The 13690-nt window shown below is 36.2% G+C and overlaps 1 protein-coding gene across 1 annotated transcript in view; it reads right to left on the bottom strand.

The window, feature by feature from the left end:
• Positions 1-13690, bottom strand: part of RNF138 (ring finger protein 138) — a 40187-nt gene that overhangs the window by 14215 nt on the left and 12282 nt on the right. Inside the window, exons 2-3 of the mRNA XM_024121019.3 lie at positions 5857-6022; positions 4017-4132 (exon numbers count right to left, since the gene is read on the bottom strand). Of these exons, the coding sequence (XP_023976787.1) occupies positions 4017-4132; positions 5857-6022 (282 nt within the window). The remainder of the gene's footprint in view (positions 1-4016; positions 4133-5856; positions 6023-13690) is intronic.

The raw sequence follows: 13690 nt of genomic DNA, 5'->3' as shown, positions 1-13690 counted from the left end.
TCTTTTTCTGAGGTCCTGGATCATCTTCACTATCATTGTTCTGAATTCTTTTTCTGGAAGGTTGCCTATCTCCACTTCATTTAGTTGTTTTTCTGGGGTTTTATCTTGTTCCTTCATCTGGTACATAGCCCTCTGCCTTTTCATCTTGTCTATCTTTCTGTGAATGTCTGCAATATCATAGACACTATTAATAACATAGTGGATGTTTTCTTCTTTGTACTACTTGGAAGCTGTAAAGCACAGTGTACAGAGTATTACAATATGTTTGGCTACTGAGTGAAATCCTTTGTGCTTGGTATATTTTTTGCCCCTCTAGATCTCCTCTCCTCCATTTTTCACCATGCTCTTTGTACTGAGAAACTAACCTGCATTAACAGGTTCCCTTCTCTGCTTCCCAAATGGGTTCAGCCCAGCAGGAGATTTGGTGGAAGAAACAAGAGGAAGGTTAGGATACCTATTTCCCAGACTCCTTCCCAACAAAACTGCCTTGACTGGTTGCATCCCTCTCCAACTGCCCTCTCCACATAGCTTTCTTTCTCCAATTCTGGTGTCTACTTTCTCCCCTCCCCTGCTTTCAGTAGACCCAGAGTACATGACTATTCCTTGTGACTTCCTATATCCTGCTTACATAGTGCACCCAATACTCTACTCCTTAAAAATAGTCCCTTCACACACAAAGAAAATAAAACAAAAAATTAAAAAATAGTCCTTCACTAAATTCCCCTCAAATTATCTAATTTGAGTATAATTATCTGTTTCCTCCCAGGACCCTGACTATACACTCTGGCTTCTTATATCTCCTACCATTTTAAAAAAAATCTTTTCCTTCCTTCAACAATTTCCTTACTAGAAAATCATATACAAACTGGATTTTTCCATTGCAACTAGAATTTTGCATAGGATATAAACATGAATAAGACTAGGAAGCCCATTCTACTAGATAAAAAAAACAGACAAGTAAACAGGAAAGACTTCAGAGTATCTAACACTTGGTCTAAGTCTTCAAAGAGAAGAAAAAGTCCACTGGCTGGCAAACTGTGGGTTAGAATGGTGGGGAAAGTATGGAGGTGAGGGAGTGATGGGATGATGATGATAATTAAAAACTAACATTTAGGAAATTCCCTGGCGGTCCAGCGGTTAGGACTCCGTGCTTTCACTGCCGAGGGCACGGGTTCAGTCCCTGGTCAGGCAACTAAGATTCCGCAAGATGCGCTGCACAGCCGGAAAAAAAAAAAAAAAAAAAAAACCAACAAAGCAAACAAAAAACCCCCGAACATTCACCAAGTATGGTACTATTCAATATGTTTTACTTGTATTAACCTACTTATTGACTCCCACCAATGAGGTGTTTAATAGTATTACCACTACCTTTTTAAACAGATGAGAAAACTGAGGTACAGTTTCTTGCCAAAGTCATACAATTAGTAAATGACAGAGCCTGGTACCCAGGCAGTCTGGCTCCAAGTCTTCATGTTTAATGACTAAGTTATATTGCTTCTCAAGGATGGCCAGGATACAATGGGAATAATTCAACATGGCTAAGGCATATTATGCAATATGGGTAGCCAAGAAAGACAAAGGCTAAACGGAAAGGTAAGTGCCAGATCAGAAAGGGCTTTAGAATAGGGATTTTGTCTTATTAAGCTAGTTGTTGAATTAGATCATGGAACCCCCCTTGAGAATCTTGACATTCTCTCTCCAGAAAAATACACACATAGTACACAAAAAAAATTGGCAGTTTAAGCAGTTCACAGAGCCCTTACTGGCCCGTGGAACCCAGGAGGAGAAACACAGCTATGGGGCCACAGGAAGTCACTGACAAGGTACAGAAGGGAAGGTACAAGGACAAGGAGAAAGAGGTCAGAGTTGCACTTCTGAAATATCACTTTGGCAATCATATACAGGACAGATTAAAGGAGGACCACCAACTAAAAGAATACTGAAACAGTTCAAGTGAGAGATGATGGGGACTTGAGCTATGGAAGTGACAACAGGGGCAGAAGAAAAGCACAGATGAGGAATACTGCTATTAGAAATCAAGGGCTTCCCTGGTGGCGCAGTGGTTGCGCGTCCGCCTGCCGATGCAGGGGAACCGGGTTCGCGCCCCGGTCTGGGAGGATCCCACATGCCGCGGAGCGGCTGGGCCCGTGAGCCATGGCCGCTGGGCCTGCGCGTCCGGAGCCTGTGCTCCGCAACGGGAGAGGCCGCAGCGGGGGGAGGCCCGCATACCACAAAAAAAAAAAAAAGCTAGAAATCAATAGTACCTATAACCAATTAGATCTGGGGGGTAAGAGGGAAGAAGGCATATCTCATGAGAAGAAAACTGAGTCATTTAACAAGCAGTGACTGCCCACATCATATATACTAGGAACTATGCTAAGAACTAGAGACACATTGTTGAACAAGACAAATACCATCCCTGCACTTAAGAATAATCTACCGGGTTAATAACAAATTGTTGAGTTATTTCAATACAGCAGAAGTACAGAAATAAAAAAACCAAAAGGGATGAACCTAAGGGGATTTTTTTTAAAAATCACAAAGTAAGAGTGACCAATTTCATCCAATGACACTGAGTCAAGTAAAACGAGAACCTAAAAGAGCAGGAAATCAGAAAATTACTAAAGACCTTTACCAGAACAGTTTCAACTAAGGAGTTGAGAAGAAGCCTTACTACAGTATCAGTGCTTCTAAGAGTGGTTAAATTACTGAAAATTAGCAATATGTGAAATGAAATGCTACTAAAATAAAATCTTAAAGAATCTGCTTAACATATCGCCTCCTGGGAGCCTTTCTATAATGCTGCCAGTACTGCCTTTCTTTACTGAATTGTGTGTGCTTGCTACTGAGTTTTTAAAAATTAAGCACTTCACTGTTTAGAGATACATGCATGGGTGGTAATACGATAAAGAAAAGCAAAAGAATGAACAACCCAAAAAAGAGGATAGTGGTTACCTCTGGTAGTATGGGGTTCAAATTGGCATGGGCTCACAAGGAGATTCTAAGGTCCTGAAAGGGGCTTCCCTGGTGGCACAGTGGTTGAGAATCCGCCTGACAATGCAGGGGACATGCGTTTGATCCCTGGTCTGGGAAGATTCCACAGGCCACAGAGCAACTAAGTCCGTGCACCATAACTACTGAGCCTGTGCTCTAGAGCCCATGAGCCACAACTATTGAGCCCGCGTGCCGCAACTACTGAAGCCCACGCGCCTAGAGCCCATGCTCCACGACAAGAGAAGCCACCGCAATGAGAAGCCTGCGCACTGCAATGAAGAGTAGCCCCCACTCGCAGCAACTAGAGAAAGCCCGTGTGCAGCAACGAAGACCCAACACAGCCAAAAATAAATAAATTAAATAAATAAATTTATTTTAAAAAAAAAATAAGGTCTTGAAAAATGTTATAATTTTTGACCCGGCTTAGTGGGCAACTGGGTATTTGTTTTGTCACTATTTTTTAAACCACACATGTGCATTCTGGCCATTCTTATGCATAAAATACATTTCATAAAAATGTTTAATGTACATAAACTTGAGACAGTAAGATACAAATCAAGCCAAAACCTAGCTTTAAAAGAATTGAGACTAAAATAGAACTACAAATTTAATCATACCAAATCTCACTTTTACATGACATTTTATCAAAATAAAAATTTCAAACAATTCTATTCTTAGAGAGTAAAAGGATTCTAGTTTGCAAATACATTACTGAAAGGGATTTTCTCTAGCTTTCAAGTAATTTCAGTTGCAAAAGAAAATACGTTCAATTCACAGATCTACTTTTTATTCAGACATATAAAGTTTTCTTAGAATGATTTTTACATAACATAAGCTTAAGTCTAGCATAAAGTCAGTCTCCCAGATGTCATTTTACATGCATCAGACAAACTTATGAGGACAAAGGCAATTTACTTTAAAAACACAAACACCCACACCCACACAAAAACACTTTATATAATCTCTGCAAAATTTCCATTTTAACTATAAAAATAAAAACTATAAGAATAAATATTGCTTACCTGTTCCCTACTGAATCTTGAGAGATCTGAAAGTTTGGAATGACAGAAGAAACACCATATTCATCTTGGTACTTCTTACAAGATTTGTAATGATGTCTCATGCGATAGAATTTAATCTGTAAATTATTGATTAAATGTAATGTGACTTTCAAAAGAACAAATATAACATGATTCCATTTATATGAGGTAGAACAGAATTCAGAGATAAAGTAGAATACAGGTTACTAGAGGGGTTGGGGCTGGGTGAGGGAGGATGGCAAGTTACAATTTAACAGGTACAGAGTTTCTGTTTGGGATGATGAAAAAATTCTGGAAACAGTGGTAACTGTTATACAATGTTATGAATGTACTTAATACCACTGTAGTGTACACTTAAAAATGGTACGTTTTCTACCTTACCATTCATAATACTGCACTAATTGTTCATTTGATGCCTCATACAGATTGTGTGTATGTATGTACCTATGTTTTCTTACCAAATGGACATTTATTGTATAAAAAGTTTACCACAATCTTTCACTTATAAAAAAAAAAAAACTAAAAAAAGGTACGTTTTACGTTATGTATATTTTACCATAATAAAAAAATTTTTTAAATTTTTAATGTAATGTGACTTTTAATATAAAAAGGAACTCGTAAGACTTGCGATATTGCCAACAAGAAGGAAAAAAACACGGCAGAAATAGATAACTAAATATTCCATTTAAACAAGAGGTCTTTTTTTTAAGTATATGATTTAATTCTTAAGTAGGAGCTGAAAATAAGCAGTAAGTTTCTGTCCATTAGATGCAGAAAATGGAGATGAGTCCAACTGTCTGTAAACTCACCATAAAAATTAACAAATAATTTTACACCTGAAAAAAAAAATACCACTAATAGACAAAAAATAATATTGAAAGTATTAAGAGGTTGCCTCATAGCACTGGGCATCTTTTTATTTCTTTAACTACTGCAACCTGGCAGAGTTAGAAAGTGCTTTAAAAAACTAAGTTCCCAAGTTAACACTTGGAACATTTTTTACTTTCTCTCTGAGGAGTAGAGCCAGAAATCTCTCAAGTGTATTTTCCAGCTTCACTTCATTGCCCTGTCAGTTAACACCTCCCTCAAAGAGATGGAAAAGCAGATATGTCTTGTGTGAAAGCATGAAACAGCAAATGGTTTTTTTACTCATTGACTTTATTAGCTGTTTGAAAAAGTGGTTGTGATAAATCCATAATAAACGAATATACTCAAAGCCTAACCACCTCTCACCATTTCATTCCCTCTCCAAACGGTAGAATAAAATCCAGAATGGAGAATTAATGCCAGTTATTTGCCAATACCTGATTTTTCACACCTCCTCCTTAAAAAGCAAAGTCTTCTGCCAAGTATTTTGTGATTTCTTAGATAAATACATAAACATCCAAGTACAGAGGGCAGCTAGAGAGTTCCCCCTTGACTACATAAATCCATTTGGCCCATTTCTACCTGCAAAATTGCAATAATGATACTACCACCAGAAAAACTATTCAAGGGCTGAATCTGTACCAGAATGGGGCTTCAATGAGTTAAATGCCAGTTTGTTCATTCAGTTCATTTAGCAGGTAATCGACGAGTGATTATTTTGAAAAAAATGCCACGCTAGAAATTACGGCAAATTCAGAGACTGTATCTATCTTTCGGTCTCTGTTCTCAGTAAGTTTATAATCTAGTAAGATCTATAGCCACAGCTTTTCTGGTCTTTTCTACCCAATTCCCAACCTAAATAATTTCTCTTCAAAACAGCACCCACCAAGACAAGTCAAACAAATTTCAGAGTAGAAACTTGACTTTCAAAGAACTATGTCACATTTACTCTTACCTGTTTTGCACAGCATCTGCAGCTACCAGAAAACCTCCTCATGATATTTTCAAGGTCTAAGGCCCGTTCAGGACATGCTCTCTCTCTTCTAGTCACATTTCCACGACACAGGGGACAATGTATTCCGCTTTCTCTCATTGCAGTCAGGAAACATTTTCTACAGAAACTAAACCAAACATTTGTGACACGTTAACTACAGAAAAAAGTACTCTTTTCATTTCAATGATTAAACACAGCAGTTATGGGTATGTAATCATACTAGGCTATTTGTATGTACATAAATCTAGAATTTTTTAAAACTGTACATGAATTTCTCAGTGTAAGACTAATGTCTGGACTAGATGGGAATACAAAAGAAACTACTTTTAACATAATACAGGAAAAATAAATATTATATAACATTATCGGGGGAAGCATGGTACAAAGGAATGACTGGATCTTATCCTGTGTTGTTTAGCAGCTGTGTGATTTTCAGGCAACACACTTAACCACAATGGATCTCCATTTCCTCCCCTTACAAAATGAGAGAATGGACCACACAGCAGCTTTGTCTCAAACTGATGTACTTCAAGATGTTGTTCTACAAGATATGAATAGGTCTCCTACAGAAACTGATTTTGGAAATTCAAGGATTATTCAAAGTTATTAAGGTTTCTCTGCTAAGGAAACCAAGTGTTGCCCAAACTTCTGTGGTCAGGATATATGAAAATTCCCACAACAGTGTGCAATGGAACCTAATTTGAGAAATACTTAAGAATCCTTCCAGCTCTAAATATCTATCACCAACATTCTTACTGCAACCAATCTCACCAAAATCTTCTCCCCTAACCCAAACAAATACGAAACTTGATCATCTTGCTTTTAGAAAAACCAGATTTAAAATCACAGCCATCTGGGCTTCCCTGGTGGCGCAGTGGTTGAGAGTCCGCCTGCCAATGCAGGCGACACGGGTTCGTGCCCCGGTCCGGGAAGATCCCACATGCAGCGGAGCGGCTGGGCCCGTGAGCCATGGCCGCTGAGCCTGCGTGTCCGGAGCCTGTGCTCCGCAATGGGAGAGGCCACAACAGTGAGAGGCCCGAATACCGCAAAAAAAAAAAAAAAAAAAAAAATCACAGCCATCTGTACCTGGGCTCTAGAATAATTATACATTTAATTCAACCCACTATAAATACAAATATACTAATCTTCCACATCTATACCAACAAAAAAGTTGCGAGGTAATAGTGTGATAACAGATCACACTGAGTTTACTAACCATGTAGCACTGAACAAGTCACTCTTCTTTAAAATCCGTTTCCTCACACATACAATAAGCATCTACACTTGAAAGGGTTGTTCACAGGATTAAGATAGGTAATGTAATAAAACGCTCATGACAGTTATTTTTGAGTCAGGAAAGTGTCTGATAAATAGTAGCTAATACCACTAAAGTAGCATTAGAATTGATCACCAATACTTTAAAACATGGAAAATATTCATCATAACCAGGAGTTAAAGAAACGCAATGTAAACAAGACAGAAATACTTTTTTCAGTTGTCAAAACACTAGTTTTAAAAAATAATAATATCCAGTGTTAAAGGAGACATAAAGAAATAAGTGCTCTACATTTCTGAATAGCAATTTGTCAATATTTAACAAAATCCTTAGTGAGGGTGTCCAAAAACTCTGAATGCCATTTTGAGCTTTAATAACTTCACAAATATAAATACCACAGTTACAAAAACCATCATTTTTAAGTTTAATTGTTTAAATTAAAAACTGAAATTCTGAAAAAAAAAAAAACTGAAATTCTGTTTATATGTTTTGTAAATTTTGAGTAATACATTTTTAATTTAAATTCTTTGTTTCATTCACTCAGTGTTTGCATTCTTTAATCAGAGGGACTGTAAAAAGGAAAAAAAGAAGAAAGGGAGAGTCAGACAAAAAACCCCACAAGACTAACTGGAACAATAGTCTAGATCATGATACGGACTACATTAAGGCAGGAGTAGGAAGGAGGGACAGAGGATCTCTATTTTAGAGACATAGTTCTCAAGGTCTATGATTGTGTATGAAGGGGGCATCCTAGGTTAAAAAATAAAATATAATTTTTTGACAATTACTTGTGAGAGAATGAGAAAGAAAAGCATTTCTAATTTAGAAGACTGAGTAAAAGGTGACTGTATTAACCAAACTGAGAAATACTGGAAGAGTTGGTTTGACAGAAAAAAGCAAGTTTAAAGTACCTACAGGGCTTCCCTGGTGGCGAAGTGGTTAAGAATCCTCCTACCAATGTAGGGGACACAGTTTCAAGCCCTGGTCCGGGAGGATCCCACATGCCAAGGAGCAGCTAGGCCCATGTGCCACAACTACTGAAGCCCGCGCACCTGGAGCCTGTGCTCCGCAACGGGAGAGGCCACCGAAGCCCGTGCACCGCAGTGAGGAGTGGCCCCTGCTCGCCACAACTAGGGAAAGCCCAAGCACAGCAACGAAGACCCAACACAGCCATCAATCAATCAATCAACCAATAAATAAATGTATTTAAAAAATAAAGTACCTACAAAAAGCTCAATGCGTGTTATCCAGTAAACAAGTGGAAAAATGGATCTGAAAATTGGGAGGAAGAATATGGAGCAGATAAGGTAAGAAGAACACTAAAGAAACAATCTAGAGAGATATAAACATTAAAGGAAGGTTCAAAGAAATCGAAGAAGCAAGAGTAAGTAATGTTATAGAATCCAAGTCTAATAAACTACCAAAGAGAAAACAGTAATTAAAAATATAATGGTAAAACTATCACCAAACTATTAAGCTAAACCTTCCTCTTTAAATAAAAATTGAAACTGTCAACAAAGTTCACACCAACAAAATTCCTTACACAGAGATAACCATGCATAAAATTGATGGAGCTTGAGTGAATGAAATGAAACAGGTTAGTAACTATTAGCAGGTAAATTAGTCAATATGCTGGCTAATTTAACAATTACAAGTAAAATATAAACATAGAATATTAAAAGATTTTTTGAAACCTGGGTGTACAAACATAAGCTATATTTAGGGGGAGTGGATAAAATAAACCAAAATTTCAAAGCCCACTTATTCAATACGTAAAATAGTATATGATAACACTACATACCCACCAGAATGACCAAAATGAAAAAGGTGGAAAATACCAAGTGTTGAGGAGGATGTGAAACCAACCTAAACTTGCATTCAATGCTATGAAAGTGTAAACTGATACAACCATTTTGAAAATTAATACAACCATTTGGCAGTAGCTAATATAGCCCAGTAATTCCACTCCAAAGTATATACCCAACTGACCTGCATATCTCATCAGAAGAAATTTCCTAGAAAGTTCATTGCCACACTATTAGTAATAGCCAAAAGCTGAAAACCATACAAATGTCCATCAACAGAAAAATGCATAAACAATGACAGCATATCCACAAAATTTAAACTATAGTATACCGTAATAAGAATGAATTTGGATGTATAATGTTGAGCTTTGGAAGCCAAATGCAAAAGACTACAAGCTGAATGATTCTATTTTTATAAAGATCAAAGAGCAGGTAAAACTATACTGTTAGAAGTCAAAATAGTGGTGTCCTGGGAGAAGTGGGATACACTCCTTGGAGAAGTGAGGAGTTTCTGAAATGCTGGTAATGGAGTTCTGTAGTTCTGTTGCTTGATACGGGTGTTGAACATAGGTGTGCTCAGTTTGAAAAAAATTCACTGAGCTGACTTTTATGATGGGGCACTTTTCTGTTATGAATACTACACTTAAATTTTTTCAATTAGGAGTAAAAGCAAGGGTAAATATGTTTCAACTGTTATAAAAATAGCTACATTTATCTTCTAACTGGGCTTAAAAACAAACCAAAAAAAAAACATCGCTAGAAAATTTCCAGAGCTAAAAAAATACATCTGCAAAATAAGAGACAACCAAATGACCAGTACAATGAGTTTCTGAAAGATCTTCATCCAGATCACTAGAAAATCTTAAATAATTATTTTTTGCAACTTCTAATAGCTTCCAGAGAGGGAATAAAAAACAGATCGCGTACTAAGGAAAGAGAATCAGATTAGCATCAAATTCATCAGCAATAACAAACATGACAAAACAAGAGAATGATGTGTTCAAAGTTCTGAGAGAAAGTGACTTATAACATAGAATTTCATCCTCTGGATACTAAACTATTTGCTTTTTGAACCCTAGGCATTTCTGATAATGCAATAAATACAATACTGAGAAACGAGGCATTCTGCAAAACTGCACACTAAAACTTACAGGGCTTGTGGGGAAAAAATGGTTGGGGTAGACTAACTACTAGTAGAACACTGTGACCAGAGGACTAACAAAAACCCAAACAATCCTAATAAAAATACTAACACGTTTTAAAAGACATTTAAAAGACATTTAAGACATTTAAGTTCTTAATAAACACTTTACTCTAAAGCTTAAAAAAAAGAGGTGAGAGGTTAGAAAGGAGTGATTAAAGCTGATAAATTCCAGAGATCTCATGGCCAAACCGAACCAAGAAAAAAATGTAGGTTGTGCATTTCGTACAGTAGTGTACAGTTCTGTGGCTTCTTATATTCAACTGAGTTTTAGTGTACTTCTCTTCAGCTAATGTAACCATTTGCTAATGGCTCAAAACATCAATGTGCAGGGGAAAAAAACACATATAAACCAATCCGTTCTGACATAATCTTGTATAACAGAATGTTATCACTGTTGAGTCTGTTATCACTTGTCTCTAACCTTGTTTGTGGTCTTTTGATATGGAAAATTTTTAATTTTTAATATAGTCTAAATTCATCACCTTTTCCGTAATTTTAGGAAAATTACAGAAAAGTAATTCTCAAAAGTAATGCTCATAGTCTTAAGCCTTCCCCTTCTCAAGATCAGGGATATTTCCCTACATTGCCTTCTAAGAAGTTTAAGTTTTGCTCATCACATTTAAGTTTTTAATTCACCTAAAAATACCTTTATGTATAGTAAACAACAGAGATTTCATATGCAAAGCCATTATCCAAATACCATTCTACTGAATAAGCCATCTTTTCCCCACTGATTTGCCATGTCATATCTATCAAAGTTCTAATACATGTATGGAACTATTTCTGGGCTCTCTAGTATATGTCCTACTAATCATTTATCTACTACTGAATTAATACCATACCATTTTAACTACTATAACTTCATAATACTACGTCATGGTATCTAGCAGGGTTAGTTCTATCTCTATGTTCTACTTTTTCCAAATTTTCTCAGTTATTCATTAACACATTATTACGACTTTTTAATCAGTTTTTCAAGTTCTATCAAAACAGTGATGTTGAGATTTTATTGGAATTGCATTAGCTTTTTTAGAATCATCTGAGAGAACTGGCATCTTAATGTTATTGAATGGTTCTACCCATAAACATGACATGTCTCTCCACCTATTCAGATTTCTTATGCTTTTCAGTAGTTTTTCAACTTTCCCTACAGAAGTCTTGACATTTTTACTAGATTATAATAAATAGTCTAATTATTTATAAACTATTTATAGTTTTTGTTGCATTATAAATAGGATTTTTTCTATTAATTTTTTATCTGATTACTGTTTTGGTATAAAAAAGTTATTGATTTTTGTCTGTTGGTCTTATATCCAGAAACCTCTCTGTACATTCTTATTAGTTCTAATCATTTGTTAGTTGTTTCTCTTAGGTTTTAGATATAGTTTTATCATCTACAAATTATGACAATTTTATCTCTTCTTTTTCCATTTTTGTATACCTTATTTCTTCTTTTCTCATTGAATTGCCTAAAGCCTGAAATACAGTGTTAAATGGTAGGGGGGATATAAATATCCTTGTCTAGTTCTTGACTAGAAAAGCACATAGGGTCTACTATTCAGTACATTTACTATAGATTTTAGGGAAGCTAGCCTTAATTAGAATAAAAGTAAGTTCCATCCTATTTTTAATTTGCTATGACATTTTATAATGAAATGCTGAACTCTATTAAAGGCTTTTAGCATCTATTGAAATGATCATATGCTTTCAACATCCAAATTCTCTTCCTATTTTGAAGGTGTTCATCATTATGTGATTTTCAGTGAAAATTAGTTCCTTCTGAAAGGACGAAAAACTGTGGGTCTGTCAATTCCTCCCAAAAATTCTGTCAGTTTTCATCTAAAGTTATGTTGGTAGCTGCAAAAAAGTTCATGATTATTCCTTTTATCCACATGAAATGACTTTCTTTCTTGTAATGCTATCTGAATTAAATGGTCTGATATTAATATTTCTATATCAGCTTTCTTTTAGCTGACATAGAAATATAAAGACCCACAAAAGCTCTCTGAAAGACTCAGTTCTGCTGTAAGTGTCACACACATTCCTAGAAGTCACTGCACTATGCAAAATCATCCAATAAAAACCACAGAGCTTGTGGGAAAAACAGGGTTGGGGCACAACACTCAAATGTACACATCCAAAAGAATACTCTATATAGGTTTACAGATGCATTCACGTTTAAAAGTTTTAACTTAGCCTGAAAAAAATACACACTACTCACTACAATAACTGTTAAAGAATATTTTAGCTTTATGTTTTATATTCCCTATGGGAAATACTGTAAGCAAATATGAATACAATTTATATGTATACTATGCTACCATTTGTGTTAAAAAAAAAAAGGCAGAGGAACGAATGTTATGTTCATATCTGCGTATGTATACATAAAATGTCCGAAAGGATACCAAAGAAATCAATAGCGATATACACCGGGGAATTATAGGGCAGAGGACGATGCAAGGAGTGACAACAGGAATAAGGAGATTTGAGGGAGTTCCCTGGTAGCCTAGTGGTCAGGATTCCAGGCATTCACTACTGTGGCCTGCATTCAATCCCTGGCTGGGGAACTGAGATCCCACAAACCATGTGGCGCAGTCAAAAAAAGAAAAACAAAAATCCTAAATCAAATCTTAGTAACTAAGCACAGTTATCCTTTAAATAGATACTAAAACTACTTCTTGAAGACTGGCAAAAATATATTTTAGAAAGCAAAAATGATTTACAAAGGTGCAAAAGCAATTTAATGGAGGAAGGATGAACTTTTTAATAAATGATGCTGGAGCAACTGGAAATCCATAGGCCAAAAAAAATGAACCCCACTGAAGTCTGCCCCTTTATATAAAAATTAACTCAAAACAGATCAGAGACTATAGTAAACTGGGTAATGGCCATCCAAAGATACATTCACTTCCTAATTCCCAGAAAAATTTAGTATCACCTTATATTGTAACAGATCTGATTATTGTTAAAGATTTGGGGATGAGGAAATTAGCTGGGATTATCCAGGTGGATCCTAAATGTCACCACAAGTGTCTTTATAAGAAAGGCAAAGGGAGATCTGACACAAACACACAGAAGCCATATTGAGATGGAGGCAAAGACTGGAGTGATGTGCCCCCAGCTCCTCGAGGCCCTGCCAACACCTTGATTTTGGCCCACTGAGACTGATTTCAAACTTCTAGCCTCTAGAACTGTGAAAAAATTAATTTATGTTGTTTTAAGCCACCAAGTTTGTGGTAATTTGTTACAGTGGCCCTAGGAAACCAATATGCAGAGTTAAATGTGAAACATTAAACTATAAAACTTTGAGAAAAAAATAGAAAATATTCACAATACAGAGCTACACAGAGTTCTTAGAGTTAATGTTAAAAACACATTCCATAAAAGGAAAAACTGACAAAGTGGACTTCATAAAAATTTAAAATGTTTGCTGGGCAAAAAAGATTGTTACGGGCTTCCCTGGTGGCGCAGTGGTTGAGAGTCCGCCTGCCGATGCAGGGGATACGGGTC

The sequence above is a fragment of the Physeter macrocephalus genome, chromosome 19 (assembly GCF_002837175.3).
Source record: "Physeter macrocephalus isolate SW-GA chromosome 19, ASM283717v5, whole genome shotgun sequence".
In the NCBI taxonomy this organism is placed as follows: Eukaryota; Metazoa; Chordata; class Mammalia; order Artiodactyla; family Physeteridae; genus Physeter; species Physeter macrocephalus.
This window is presented reverse-complemented; position numbering and strand designations above follow the sequence as displayed.